Here is a 15,883-nt window from a genome sequence, read left to right as displayed (position 1 = left end):
CTCCAGACCTCAACCCCATAGAAAATCTGTGGCGGGAGTTGAAAGTCCGTGTTGCTCGGCGACAGCCCCAAAACATCACTGCTCTCGAGAAGATCTGCATGGAGGAATGGGCCAAAATACCAGCTACTGTGTGTGCAAACCTGGTAAAGACCTATAGTAAATGTTTGACCTCTGTTATTGCCAACAAAGGTTATGTTACAAAGTATTGAGTTGTATTTTTGTTATTGACCAAATACTTATTTTCCACCCTGATTTACCAATAAATTCTTTACAAATCCTACCATGTGGATTTATGGATTTTTTTTTCACATTCTGTCTCTCACAGTTGAAGTGTACCTCTGGTGCAAATTACTGACCTCTGTCATCATTTTAGGTGGGGGAACTTGCACAATCGGTGGCTGACTAAATACTTTTTTGCCCCACTGTATATTTAACTAAAAGCAGCATTTCCAATTACTTTGAGCTTGTGTATGACGTTTATCTGCAGTTGTTGAAGTTGTAAAATGAGAAATTTGTCTTGTGTGTGGCAAATGTATGTTGACATGTCAGCGGTCAGTGCTGTCTGCATCATGTTCAAACTTATCTTATTGTCACTTAGTGGAAAGATGCTCTACACAGTTCAAAACACTGAAGCTTCTGAAGCCCCTCCTACTCTGAGACAAACCCGCCGAGGAATAACACTCTGGTTACAAGCAACTCAGGGAAACGTGAAAGTGGAGACACTACTGGACACTAGTGGAGACACTAGTGAAAAATTATAAATCACATCAGCAGTAATGATCCAGTTAGGTCAATTAGAGGTCACCAACATCAGTTTTGAGTCACTGTGCAACTTTACCAAAAACAATGTTTTGGTTGTTGGAGTTTGTGCTGGTTTCCTCTCAAGGTGAATCAGTAGAGACATGTTTAGCCACATAATATTTTTAAACACTTGGCTGTCTAGAAAGCTGACTGTCTATTGGGCAATTATAAGGACAAACAGCATCCACCCCACTTTGGGCGGAGCAGTTCTCCAGTCACAACCTGGCCAAATGTATTAAGTCCCCAAAATGTGACTATCGGGAGTTGAGACCAGGAAGCAGCGCTGCAGTCTTATACTCTCTCTAGTTATAAAACAGCTAATGGGTCATGTTGTCCATTTTAAAGGTACAGCACTGATACTGCTTTGAATCATATCTATTCAACAGATTCAAATTTGTTTATGTAACTGGGGAGTCCTCTTCACACGTCAGGTGAATCATAGAGATTACAAGGTTCTGTGCTGGGACCAGTTTTTATTACAATGCAGATGATACCCAGCTTTATCCATCCAAAATTAAAATTAATTAGATCCAAGAATGTCTTACAGACATAAAGTCCTGGATGATTTCTCATTTCTTGCTTCTAAATTCAAATAAAACTGATGTTATTGTACCCTGACCCTCAGAAGTTTTAGAAGTATGGTGCCTAACCAGATATTTACTCCGAATGGCATTACTTTGGACTACAGTAACACTGGGAGGAATCATGGAGTCCTTTTGGGCCAGGATGACCTTCAATGCGTGTAGTAAACACATGCAGTAGTGTGAAAAAGCGTTTGAGCCCTTCATGATTTGTTATTTGCATTTGCACAGTATCCATAAAAACTGGAAACATTCTGTCTTGGAGTGGAAAAGGTAGTTCATGCATTTATTAATTATAGACAGGACTATTACTAAAAGCTCCCTGAAAGGCCTTCAGCTCATCTAGAACAGCGGTCCCCAACCCCCGGGCCACAGACCGGTATCGGTCCGTGAGTTCTTTGGTGCCAGGCCGTGAGAGTTCAGGCTTGGGTGTGAAATTTATGGTTTTCAGGGTTTTTATCGTTAACTCGGTTTCCCTGGGTCTTTTCCCGTGTTGTAGTTGTGTGTCTTATTTTGAAAGAAATATTTACTGCCTCCGTCTTCCCGCTCCACCACAATCAACCACACATGCAAGGCTAGGGGTGCAGGTGTTTCACCAGGGTGCAGGAGAGGCACTCCCCCTCTGTCCCCTTCTGGCCGCCTGTGCCTCAATTTTATTCCGAAACCTAGACATCCACATGGGGGGGGGGTGCACGTTATACAGCGTCCAGAGGATGGTCTGTGTATTCAAACCCATCTCTGGCGCTGGTGCCCTACCCTCAATTTTAAATGCTGAGGGTTTTCGGGAGGAGCCGTGCTGCTCTCTGGCAGGAAGCACCATGCCCTCCTGTGTTTTAAATGCACTTTAGAACAGCACACAGCAACACTACATATGAGCGGGTGGAGGGGGGTTGGGGTTCCTCACTCACCCCCGTTCTCTGTTAACCGTCGGGAGGTGTTGGCCGTCCGATTGGGTTCTGGGATGTGGGGCCTCCCTGCTACTGCAGATACGGCGGCGGTCTGCTTGCCTCCACCCAGGGAAAAGGGTTACATCTCCTGGGTCTAGGTGTGGTTTCCCCCTCTGGGGACTAGGGTACCTGGACCTGGGGTATAAAGTATGTTTGGGGAGTGTGATTGTGTGTACAGTGTCTATTTGTGTCTTTCTCCACATCGGGTGATTGTCGAGTATTTGTATATGTGTGCATGAGGGTTGGAATGCACGTTTGTCTGTGTGCGCCTGTTCGTCTGTGTCTATGTGTCAGGTCGGGTCTTAGACTCCACCTCTCTGGGAACATCTCAGGCCCTCCGAGGTATGAGGGCTTATCTCCCCACCACACTCCCTGCCGGTGGCGGATGCCCTCAGACGTCAGTGCGTTGGTGGTTCTTGGTGTCTGGGGCTGGGTGGTCATGTATGTACAAGCTCACTCCAGGTGGCTGCTTGGCAGCACCTGGCGCCTGTGATTCAACTGGGCCCTGGGGGGTGGGGGGCCCTCTGGTCTCTGGGCCTAGGGCTCGGTCCTCTCTGGCACAGCTGGCTGCTGGCAGAGCCCACAGGCACGTCACTGCAACCCCCTGGGGCCTCTGCTCCGTGGCTGCTGGGTGACCCCTCATCTGGGGCTCTCCTCAGCTCTTCCCAGGAGGATGGCACGGTTGCCCCCCTGGTGGTCCTCCTTGGGTTGTCATACTCTGGGGCCTCTGGATGTCTGGGGCCTGGATCTCTTTCATACCTGCTTCATGCCCTGGGGGACGGGGCTATAGCTCCCCACACTCCCTAGCATATCGTTACATGGAGAAACCTTTTGAATACAAGTGCTCTCATCCACACAGGTGTACACACGGGTGTTCACAGACACAAACTACACCCTTCTTGGCTGCTACCTCAAAGCACATTGTGTATAGCAACACAATGACAGGAAAGTTTTAGCATCTTTTTGACAGCATTGACTGCTGAAGAGAAACACACGCTTGTTAACACACATTTGTGCATTCGCATAAATAGGACGGTGAAAACAGGAAATAACTCCCAAACTGACATTTCTGATTATACATATTCAACAATAATTACACTTTGAACAGGAACCAAACAAAGAAACAAATTCAGATGAGTGATCAGTTAATAACTATGCGCAATATAAACTTATTAACATTATGTTAATGTTTATGTCATATTACTCAGTGGAAACCAATGAATGCAAAATGGCTGCATTTAAATGTTCTAATCTGAAAGAGTTTCCTGATGAAAATCCCATTATTTCTACAAATGGGTAAATGTTTTTCATTTTCAGACAAATGAGGATAAACCACTTTCATATCTATTTATAGCCTATACACATATTAATGGATATTGGACTCACTTGTTGTAGACACTAATTTTTCTGCAAAAATGAATTTGGATGTTTTAAAAGCCGTTCATCATGGTGAAGGCACTGGTCAGAATTTTATTGCTGGGGTTTTAAAAACTCAGTTTAACTGTACTCTATCCCCACTCGCAGCAGTCATATGAATCTTGCCAAGTTTATTCTGACAAGTGAAAAATTAAAAATCTTAAACACCAGACTTGTTGGGAAATTGGCTTCCTAAATTGTAAAGCCTTCCAGTCTACAAGTGATAACATGCCTTATCAATCCTAACCATACGTGGAATTGGGGATCTCTGGGAGCCGTTCCCTATGAAAACAAACACCTTGTACAAATGCTGACGGAGATGTTGTGTGAAAAAATAATTACCATATTGTGTCCCAGTACTTGCATTCATTGTTTCACTGATTATTCCTGTATGAAAATGCTCACTGAATTTTGTCTAGAACAGTTAGCAAGGATAAGCTGCATCATGCTAAGTCCGTCTACCTGGATCTGATAAAACTGCCCTATTAGGCTCCATCTTTCCACTCATTTCTGTACACAGCTAAGCAGAGTTGATTTTGTTAACTGTTAGCTATCAGTTGGGTAAAGAATGGAGAGAATTTGTTAATTAAAAAACACAATAAAAGGAATATTTAAATGTTAGCCTGTTAGCATTAAAATGCTATGTTTTGTACTGTATCGCAAAATTATTAACATATAATTGTAAAATGAATTTGTTCACATTGTGATCCTGCTGTAGGACGACTAAACATACTTACATTTAAGAAGGATGCCTAATTCAGTTCATTGTTCTGTGACTGTGACGCTGTGTAAGACCAAGAAAGTATTCTATGGAGCACTGGGGCCTTTGTGGTAACAATTAACCAAGCGGCAGCCTATGAACCCAAACTTGAAGTCCAAACAACTGCTGCTGCTCCAGCTGAGCCTGAGACCAAAGGTTGGTCAGTTCACATATTTATAGATAGTCTGCATAATGAGGGTAAGAAGTTTTGCTTCATGAGGTCACAGAGACATTTCCTCTTAATGCAGTATTCTGATTGTCTACAGTAAATGTGAGCGTTTTCTCCAAATATGAAGAAATTAAAAAAAGGACATTGTATGCATTGACAAAGTAAAACCTATTTAAAAATAACATTTATACTGTTTTGATGTTTGTAAATTGCGTCCGTATCATAACTTTCTGTTCCAATGCTGTTATAGGCGTTTCATTTTTGTAAAAAAAATTCTAAATAGCAACATGTTGCCAAATATATTCACTGCTGCAATAATATATCTTTGAAAACCACGATATAGATGTTTTTTTTATCAGTACATTGACCTGTGCTAAATTTTCTTATTCTTAGCTTTATCATTAGGAATAGTTTGTTTTTAATTCTCAACTATAAGGGTGTGTTTGAATAATAATATTACTACAGTACTCACTAGTCAGACTCCCGTGAGTCTGAATCATATATCTTTTTTTAGTTTTTGTTTTTTCAGGTTGAAATTAATAAAACTCCACACTTCCTCCAGTAATTTCAAATTAAAAGGGGGTCTAGGATGTGATGGATTGTGCCCTGTGAGGTGTTTGGAGACTGTTAAGATAAAAAAAAAAAAGCTGTATAATTTATAAGGCAGAATAAATGATTGAAAAAGGAAAGTGACTAGAAATAATTAATGATTTTAACGGTATTAAAAATAGAGAAAAGAAATCCAAAGCAGAAACACGATGGATAATGTTGAAGACATGGATGACCTTTTCACTTGCAAGTGGCTTAAGCAGCAATATTACAATTAGAGTTTGTTTTTAAAATAAAATACACACCTGAAAGAAGAAGAAAGAACTTAATCTAAGCTTCAAATATAAAGGACTTGTTCATTCTGCAGATGAGGTGAATTAAGGCCACTGACAGAGGTTTTACAGTAATCCACATGAACACAAAAGGAATGCAAAGTGAATACATAATACTGGCAAACAAGAAAACAAATATGACAGATTAAAAGCAGTAACAGGTTTCATGAAAACAAAAACAACCCATCTGTCACAGCTTTGGATTTGAACAAATTGTGATGCTCTGTGCACAAAACATGACATAAATATGTTTTTCCACCTTTAGTGATTACATGTACTGTGCACCTGAAGGAGGTCAAGATCTTTATCAGTTATGAACCTTTGAACTTTGTTTAAATTCATATGTTTGACCAAAGCGTTTAGCGAACCACAACATAATCATGTGAAAATGTGTTCCATACAACAGATCCTGATTCATCATCGCGGCAGGTGCTGCACTTTTTACCATTTGCAGATGGCATCATTTCTCAGAGGCAGAGCTGCACAGACGACAGAAATAACCTCACTGGCTGATCCTCAGTAGAAAAGCAGAGGTTCCAAGCACAGCATAAGAACTGATCCTTTTCTATTTCTTTAATATTTTAATATGCAGTTTATAGTAATTGTGCTTTTCTCACATTAGCCCACGATTTAATTAATAGAGGTTATACATATTTATTGAGGGTATTAATCATATTTGCCTTCTGTATCATTAACTTAAACAGTAATTCAGGTAAACAAGGAGGTAGACATATTTATTATTATTCAGATTCCTGGCCTTCTTGCCTCTTACACTGACAAAAACAATGCGACTCAGTTACAGCTCTTGGTGTTCGTCTGACTCAATCAGGATTTAGAATTCACTATTTAAACTTTAGAAGTTTAAAATATCTAGGACGCTAGCCAGCTTGACCCTCTTTGATCATGAATTCAGTGATCATGAATCAATGCCCTCCCTATTTCTGTTCATACCAGCTCATGAGGTTACAACTGCCTTGGCTGCAGATATCTCTGTCTTAAAGGTGTCAGCAGTGTGTGCCAAGTCAAACGCAACCTCTCTCACTCCCATGTCATCAGATGTGTGGTCCTTTGCTGTAGTGTTCCCTGAGATTGTAGGTCTGATAGCACACAGAGATGTCACAAACCCCTGGAAGTCCTGGGCTACCCCTTTTGCCAGGATCTCCCGGGGGGCCCGGTTTGCCTGGGATTCCCTGGTTGCCCGGCTGGCCAATCCCATCAAAGCCACGGGGACCCTGAATCCCTGGAGGGAAAAGAAAAGATTGAAATAAGAACCACCTCTGTACTTAGCCTAATTTAGGTCAGTGATAATTGAATTAGGAAGTTCAAGTCAGTTAGATCATAGGTTTACAAAATAATGCAACAACTCCACAGTGGTATTATGACACAGTGGGTGGGAACAACAAAAACTCAGCCACAAAGTGGTCAACCACATAAAATGACAGAGTGGGGTCAGCAGATAGAAGAGCCTTATAAACGTACTTAAATGTACATTTATAAGTGTACATAAATGTGCACTATATTAAAATTAAGAATGGGATATCATTCAAGTTCATTTTCGTGGTATATTTGTGGCATTTATTAAACATCCACACTACTTAGAGCTTTCACACATTTTCCAGAACTCTCAGGTAAAGTTCCTGGCATAGGTGAATAATAGAGGGTAGTACCAGTGTGGAGGTTATGGGATTGTAAAAGCAGTTAATAGGTTAATATGTGCACAATGAAACATACCTTGGTGTCCAGGTGGTCCTGGTGGTCCCTGGTCTCCATCTCCTTTTCTGCCTTTCAACCCTCTGGGTCCCATGTCACCTGGGGATATGATAGGTCTGTGTTTAAAAACTAACATTAGATTCAGACTGAGAGCTTCGGGAACAAAAATGCCATGTTTTCTGTAAATTTGAGTTTTGGGGACATTTTACGTCTGTTTTCCATGCAAACAATAACTTCCCATGCTGAAAAAGGAAACGATACCAAAAGGTTCAGTGGCTCTCCTTGCAACTAGAGGCTGACTCCAAAAGTGAGGTCGCAGTGGGAGATATTCGTATACCGTACTGTGAAAAACGATTTGCGCCCTTCCCAGTTTTAAAAAGCTAAACTTTCTGAAATCTTTCCATCATGTTTTGTCTGACATAAAACTAACACAACATATCAGAAAAACAGCATATGAGTCGAGTCCAATATGGTGGCAGGAGTTTAATGGTCGGGTCGGCTGAATGACTGTGACATGTTGAACCCACAGGTACTGCAGCCAGTTAAGGCACTGGCTCAGATGGTGGTGATGGTCGCAAATGAGCGGCAGCTGGACACCCAGGCTAAGTGACAGACATGGGTGCTGGAGAACCTGGTTGCTCAGTCTGGGGCTACTTCATCGCCTCCTGCTCTGGTGGTGGTGCTACACCAAACAGGAAGGCAGATGACCCCCAGTCCTTCCTGGAGGTGTTTCAGGCTATGGCGGTGGGCTGCCTGCCATCTCACACAGGCCCAGAGAGCCTTGGCGTGACAGTATGTTTAAGGCCCTATTGGTTACCTGAGCACAAAAGACAAATTACTCATAGGGCTGAAAGAGTCACACAGTGCACGGTCCATAGTTCCTGTGGTAGAAAAAAAAGAGTCTATAGGATTCTGTAATGACTATCGCAAGGTGAACGAGGTGTCACAGTTTGATCTTTATCCCGAGGTGGTTCTCACTCCCGACGTGTAACATACCGACAACTTGTCACATCCCGAGGCGTCCCATGGGAACGCGAAAGGTGGCCGTTCCCATGATACACGGCGGATTGTGAATGACATCGAATACAATGACACTCCCGCAGTAATACACGCTCCAGCCATGTATTCCAGCCCTAACCCTAACCTTATCCCTAATCTTAACCACCACCTTAATCGTGTTAGATGGTGTTTTCCAAAGCGATTTAAGTAAAATAAACCTACATGTGTAGATTCATTCCAAACAGTTCTCATGTTTCCTCGTTTTTCCAAACTCGTAATATAGGAAATGGACTGATTCTTATTCTTTTCTACTCTCCCGGAGTCGTCAAAGTGCTCTATAAAAAAGCCATGATCACCCAATCACACTTTCTCTGAACTTACTGCTTTTTCTAACTGCACTCACACTCCAATGGATGCATCGGAGAACTGGGGCTTAGTATCTTGCACAAGGATACTTGACATGCAGATTGGAGGAGCCAGGGATTGAACCACCAACCTTCCGACGCTTTGGGAGTGAGAACGTTTTGTTATCCCATATCCCGGGTCAAGGAGTTCCTGGATTGGTTAGGCATAGCTCGCTTTTTTAATCACACTGCATTTAACAAAGGGCTACTGGCAGATTCAGATGTGTGCAGAGTTCAGACGAAAAATGCCTTCTCCACTCAGTATGGTTTGTGATACATAAATAAACTTAAAATGAATTAAACTATTACTGACAGTTGTACAATTACCTGTACACTGGATATGTGCACATCCAGGGCACAGAATTATTCAGTGTCTTCCCTTAATGTTCTCAACCAGCTCCTCCAAAGTCGCTGCATGGCTGGCCTAACAAGTTAAAATGCTACACAGCAGTGGAGTGGTATCTTCCACAGCTGATTAGCCACTCTCTGTGTTGAAGTGGTGATAAATCACAGACAGCTCGCTGAGATGGGTGTGGAGCATTTGTTGTCTTTTGCTCTGCTGACTTTCACTGATGTTCGCTTGTTTAATGATCTTGTTTTATGGGGTATAGTGAACATCAACACATCCAATTTGTTCATCATTGACACTGTTTTGATTTTAACTGTTGATGAAAGCGGTCGTAAATTTTGTCCCATCGCTTCTTTGTGATGCTGTGTTGTTACTTATTGCCTTGTTTTCATCAGAGTGAGGAGCCAGAATGGAGCTTTTTGTCACAGTGGAGCAGATATAACACTGGTGAGAGGAAGCTTTGTGTATAGACAACATAAACCTGTCTGAAGGTACTGGTTCATAACTTTAAGAAACTGTGTCATATCAAACCTTTGAGGCCTGCGGGGCCCTGTATTCCAGGAGGTCCTGGGTAACCAGGAGCGCCATTTCTGCCAGGGTAGCCTGGAGTTCCCATGGAGCCTTTGGGTCCCGGTGCTCCTGGCTCACCTGGAGGACCCTTCACACCCTGGCAGGGTTCACACCTAGAGTGAGGAGTCAGGCTCTGTAGCAATGCTGGCAGCTGGTCTGTAGGGCACAGCCACAACATGAGAAGAATCTGCTTTTGTTACACACTTTAACAATACACTGTATTTTGCGCACTATAAGGCGCACTTAAAATCCTTTAATTTTCTCAAAAATTGACCGTCCGCCTTATGTATGAATTCTGGTTGTGCCATGCTGTAAAATGGCACCTGTTAAGAGACATGCTTACGAAGCGGATTTCAAACTCAAGGCTGTCAGTCGCGCAGTAGAACACGGGAATAGAGCAGCTGCAGAGAATTCAACATTAATGAATCTATGGTACAGAAGTGGAGCAAGCACGAAGAATGAGCTGAGTCAAGTTTGACTTATCTGACTGTTTTGTTTTGCTTAATGCGTCTTATAATCTACAGCATGTAATTGCCAGCTTTAGACTCGTAGTTGCAGTTATTCAGTCTTATAATATGAATCTATAGGCAGTCTCTGTATTTTTTAGGTTTGTACTAAAAGCTTAGCCCAAAACAGCAGACAGACAGGACTGTGAGCAGCAGTTAAAAAGCCTGATAGTACAGACAACATAAGACTTTATTCAGACAACATGCTGAATTGTCTTAATTTTGCATTTTTGAAATGGCCACTAAGAGACAAAAAGCCATATGACCCTACAGAAGTCAGCAAAATACTGAAATACTCATTTCGTTACACTGAATCCAACATTAAACCAGTTCTGAAACCTTTGGTCGTTGTAAGAGGCAGAAAAGAACATTATTCAGCTCGTGTCCATGAGTGTATGCTTTCACAGCCACATCCACGCCTCATTTGTCACATCCAGTTTCAAAACACTGAGATGGCAACATTGGAAATGTCATCTCAAGGCTTCAGAACAGGACTTTACAAACCAGCAGGTGACAGTACAGTATCCATCTTTTATTTTATCTATGGGTGGGAAAAAAGGAGCTGTGAGAAAAAAACATTCACTGGATTCTTCTTTACGTCAAAGGCTAAAAACAGGAAGGAGGTGATTTATCACGACTAACACGTTCATTCTGAGTTTAAGACTGTCTTTTACAAAACAACTGCACTTAAACTAGACTAAGCCCATTCGCCAATTTACTGCAACAAGTGGATATGGATGAAAAGCTATTGTGTGAAATGCATGTTTGAGACAACTGCGGCTTTGGTTTTTGCACCGCAGAGTGATGTGAACACAAACAAATACTTACTACGCAGAACATCAGTGCAGAGCTTTACGAGATGTTCGTCTGAGGGAGGCTTACCCTGGAACACACAATTACACTTTGATTCAGCTGAAGCCACTCTGGGACTTGGAAAACATGCTCTGGCTCGTGCCTGCAGATTTAGAGGATCTTCTCAATGCTGAGTTCTCCATCTTCATGTAGCTCACACACACTGACAGCAGTGTCACAGTAACTCCCAACCCTGACCTCTCCAGGTGTGGCAGGAAAGTGTCCTTTCTCCAACATTTTTCAGTCCTTTTTTATTCTCACTGCTATGGTTGTTAACATCAGATAAGAAAGGAGGCACACTTACAGGTTTGCCAGGATATCCCGGTTGGCCTGGTTGGCCCGGTTGGCCTGGCGACCCATCCTGTCCGGGAAATCCCCTGTGACCAATGACACCCATGTGGCCCATGTCACCCTTCTTTCCATCGGGTCCTCTGGGGCCCGTATCACCTGTCACTCCTTTCTGAAGCAGCAACAAAAGAGCACAAAAAAGTCACACTCTAAAGAGAGAAACAGTAAAACTGATCTGCAATTACTGACTGCTAAACACTTTTTCTTAACACTCCTAACAACTGCATAAGCAGATAAATAATACGAAGGCTTGTTGGAAGGTTGTGTAATAGGTAATAACAGTGAACTACCTGGGATACTGTTACCTGTGTCAAACACAGGTTTGTCCTCATTCAAAAGCCTTTCTCTTGTAATGTAAGAATTTAAAACATCGTAGCATATCAACATTGGTGTTAGCTCGGCAGTCAGACACTGCAAACTCATCCTCAATCTCAAATCATTTTTGGGGCGTCCATGAGTGACACGCAAGGTCTCTTTTGAGCTGTTCCAGCAATAGTGAGGTGGGTATCCCAACTTGCCACATGTACACATAGAATGAGATTTTTTGATTTTTTAACATTCACGGTGCTGTGAGAAGACATTTGAACCAAAACCACAATAGTTCAATAGCACTGGTGCTCTGTCATCCTTCATTCCTCTCTGCCTTGCTCCATTCAGTCCAATATTGCAGCAGCCGGTCTACGAAATCTTTGATACACCAGTGGCTCTGACAAAAACAGCAGCATTTGACACCCTGGGTGTGAAAACATGTTAATACAGCAACTTTCATCCACATGGCTCGGACATACAGCTTTTACCTCAGTCTTCTGACATCTGCTATACCAGGGTGTAATAAAACCTTTACAGCTTTCTTAGTTTAGATCAAGTCAGTTGGAAACAATAAAAGTTTCCAACGCTAGCTAGCTGAAACTGATCGAATCTGGTATTTCAACTGACAGAATTTGTGACAAATACAAATGCTTTGTCAGTCAAGAGAAACTAGTTTCTGTAAACCTACCTAAGAACAAGTACAATGACTTTATAGGCTGCTGTTGTTGTCAACCTGCAGGTGTGCCACGCACGGGCGAAAGGTTTGGCAGATATAGGTGTAGGGCAATGACAGTCTTAAAGGAGCTTTAGTAAACAGTGAATAACAGTGAAGCTTTGCATATCTGCTTTTCTAATGATCAAAAAGCAGATATGTTTTGATGTCCTACAAATGGCAGCGACTGAGGGAAGTTGTATCTCCTTAAATTGTGATTCTGCAGACAGTAGAGTAAGTGTTTGATTTGTAGATGTGTGCATCTTAGGGAAAGAGTGCTTTTGTGATGTATATTTCTGCCCGGGGGCCCAGATTTCCACAGGCCTGAAGGTACTGGCTCTGTAAGTCTTTTATAGCAGCCATGCAGGCTTGACAGGCCTTCTCACTGTGGTGCAGAATAAGACAGAATGGATTATATCTAATACCGCAAAGTCTAATTCGACAAACCTCTCCTTTCCATCCCCTGGGTCCCACTTCGCCCTGACGGAAGAAGAAAAGAGAGTGGGGAGGGAGGGGAGGACGAGAGGAGGGGAAAATAGAGAAAGACAGTTAGAAACTTCTGCTTACATCAAAGACAGTATGTCAGAGAAACTACATGAGCTGCTCTGCATTGCTGATGCAGAACTGCTCTTTTCTGTCAAACCGATGACTTAGATTGGTTATTGTAATGCATTTTATAAAGATTTTTCCCCACCTCTTTCTCTTTGTTGTAATGTGATGAAAATGTGGATTTCTTAGCCCCTAAAAACACGATCCAGTGGTAACCACAGTTCTATAAAGCTTCTACACTGCTGAATTACAGATAGGTTGGTATGTTCCATTTTCCATGAAATGCTTCCCTTTTTGCTCCAGACTTCCTCTTTCTTTCATGACCAGGTAATTGATTTCAATCATTTTAGGAAAGAAACTCTAAGAAACCTTACTAAAGCCATAATGCCAGGGGCTTACAGCACAATCTGCCAAAGGAACTTTCTCAATCACCCGCACTGCTGATGTAACAGGAAGAAAATCAATGTGAAATTAAGGTCAAAAACCCTACAGACATCCACTCAAAGACTCGAGAATGCATCCAGCAGTGCGACACTGTTGGTGTTGGGAAATGTTCATGCATGTTCAGTAGCCGTTTCTGTTTCTGCTCAAACTGCAGCTCTTTGTTGCTTTCTATTCAAGTCACTGTGTGGATGCACTTCACACAAAAACTGAGCTTTCCAGTCAAAGGACTCACAGATTTTGTGGTTTCAGTTTATAGAATTCAAGAGTTTCAGTTACCCTTCTTTGTCATTGGTCATCAATTAGTGTCCACAAGTGTTTCATCATTTTTTAGGTTAATAATATAGACCAAACACACAAATCCATAAAGCTAATATGAACAGCCTTGCAAGACCTTGCAGCTTACACTTCGTAGAATAATTAAAGAGCCTTCAATTGAATTATTCAATGAATTAATGAACAAAACAGCCCATGTCTTGTGTTGTTAAAATTTAGTCTAGACGGAAGGTCTTGTTTTACGTAGGGAATGTTTATTGTAGCATGGATAGAAGTTTAGAAAGACAGGATTGAAAACTGCAAAAAAATAACCCCTAACCCAACATCTTTAATTACCCTACATGTTGAGCAATGTAAAATGTTCAGCTCGGGAGACTCAACGTCCACTACAGCAGTTACTCAACTCAGCAAACTAAGGTTAATGTGTTCAGGTTCCAGAAATTCTCAGCAGAATTAACCCCGTGGCTATCACAAAAACCACATACAAATGTACACACATAAATATTGTGTAATTCTGTGTAATTATGGTTGCAAAAACCACCTCTGTGCATTTGTATTTTGACTTGAATCAATGCTCCAAACAAAGCTATTGAGAAATCTGACAGATAGCATTATTACTATTGTTTATTTTCTGTTGCAGTAACATCGTGTGTGTGTGTGTGTGTGTGTGTGTGTGTGTGTGTGTGTGTGTGTGTGTGTGTGTGTGTGTGTGTGTGTAGGGTCTTACTAAAGAATTATAATTATGGATTTAGAGTCATTCCAAGTAAAGAGCCAGTGCTGACAAGAGGGATAAAGGTTTTTAAGTTTGCTGCTTTGTTACTTTACCTCATTGGTCTCTAAAAGCTTCCTCATAAATGCTAGCACTGAATGTACGCAGTAAACTCCACAGACTGTGTGTGAAAGGTATTGTAGCCACCATGATGCCACCTGTTGGAGCATCAGTGATGGATTTTTGGACGTCACCAGCTAACACTAGCAAGCTAATTTAGCAAGCTGTAGCCATAAAGTGCATGGGTGCAATACAGACATAATAAGGGTCAGTAACAGACTAATCAATGACATAGTATGTTGCACAAGAAACATCCCTTAGGTACCAAAGTGACAGCTTCATCACTTCCTCTTGGGAAACAGGGGCACACCCGCCCTTGTTCCCTCGAACTACAATCATATTCATTTTAGCCAGCAGGAATTAGGAAGTGTGTCTGAAGACAAAAATATCAAATTCATTTCAGAGGTGACACGCTTGTGATTCACCGCTGATGCATTTAGCCTAGAGTGCACATCACATGGAGGCTGGGCTATTCTCGACACTAAGGAATTACAGAGTGTGAACATTAAGCTGCATGCTGAGACATTCATGTGTCTCCAGTGTCGCACGCATAACCACACAGCCGTGGCTCAGTGTGATGCAACATGGCTGCTGCAGTGCACACACCTCCAAGTTTACTGTCAAATCCTTGTCTTGGAACGTGAGGGGCAATGCCTCAGGGATCAATACCTACTGATAAACACTTCAATTACATAGATTAGGTGGAAACATTCTGATTTTTATGTTTTCTTATTGTGTTTATTGACATTCATTAAAGATGATAATTGCAATGTGGAAAACATGCTAGTTCTATTATACTGCCCTGCTTCTCTAATCTCATTTCACCTTGTTGCCAGGAACAATCATCTGCCAACAGCTTGAAAATACTCCCCAACTACAACAATTCCATCTATTCAGCATTAGCAGTTGTTCTGTCTCTGCAGCTGTTTCTTGCCTCTCTCTGATGGATAACGGAGTGTTTCACAATTACATCTAATAGATTTCTTCTTATAGTAAATATCATGTAGAGCTCCTATTGTTTGTTTATTACAAACAATACTTTACATGGCTCACAGTCAGTTCTGCTTTCCACCCAGGAGTGGTTCTTCAGCTCCTGTATCTAGCGAGCTTATCACTAGCAGGCCTTCCTCCATGTCACGATAAGAACAACAAAGTAGCTAAATTATATTTATCTGCTTCAGGTTCCACATGCTGATATTACTCATGTTATTAGTAATACTTCTGCTTTTTCTTCTTTGACAAGTCACAGCTGCCAAAGCAAGTATGTGAACAAGCTATCTTGGTAATTAGTGACTTGTTTACACATACGTCAATATAAATTCACACGTTATTTTTGCTTGTGTGTTTTTTAAAGATATATTTGTACATGTCGTTCTACATCTGCGGAGCATTTTACACAGAAACAAATGAACCTGAGAGAAAATAGCTGCTAACGGAGCAACGAGAGGTTTCTCCATGTATGACTGATGTTATT

At 41.7% G+C, this 15,883-nt stretch overlaps 1 protein-coding gene across 1 annotated transcript in view; it reads right to left on the bottom strand.

Annotated features, from left to right (window-relative positions):
• Nucleotides 1-427: 427 nt before the first annotated feature.
• LOC105941330 (uncharacterized) overlaps nt 428-15,883 on the bottom strand; it is a 65,293-nt gene continuing 49,837 nt past the window's right edge. The window contains exons 24-29 of the mRNA XM_076888734.1: nt 12,762-12,794; nt 11,250-11,405; nt 10,922-10,976; nt 9,549-9,743; nt 7,287-7,364; nt 428-6,795 (exon numbers count right to left, since the gene is read on the bottom strand). Of these exons, the coding sequence (XP_076744849.1) occupies nt 6,608-6,795; nt 7,287-7,364; nt 9,549-9,743; nt 10,922-10,976; nt 11,250-11,405; nt 12,762-12,794 (705 nt within the window). The 3' untranslated portion in view covers nt 428-6,607. The remainder of the gene's footprint in view (nt 6,796-7,286; nt 7,365-9,548; nt 9,744-10,921; nt 10,977-11,249; nt 11,406-12,761; nt 12,795-15,883) is intronic.

Source organism: Maylandia zebra, linkage group LG9 (genome assembly GCF_041146795.1).
Source record: "Maylandia zebra isolate NMK-2024a linkage group LG9, Mzebra_GT3a, whole genome shotgun sequence".
NCBI classification, from domain to species: domain Eukaryota; kingdom Metazoa; phylum Chordata; class Actinopteri; order Cichliformes; family Cichlidae; genus Maylandia; species Maylandia zebra.
This window is presented reverse-complemented; position numbering and strand designations above follow the sequence as displayed.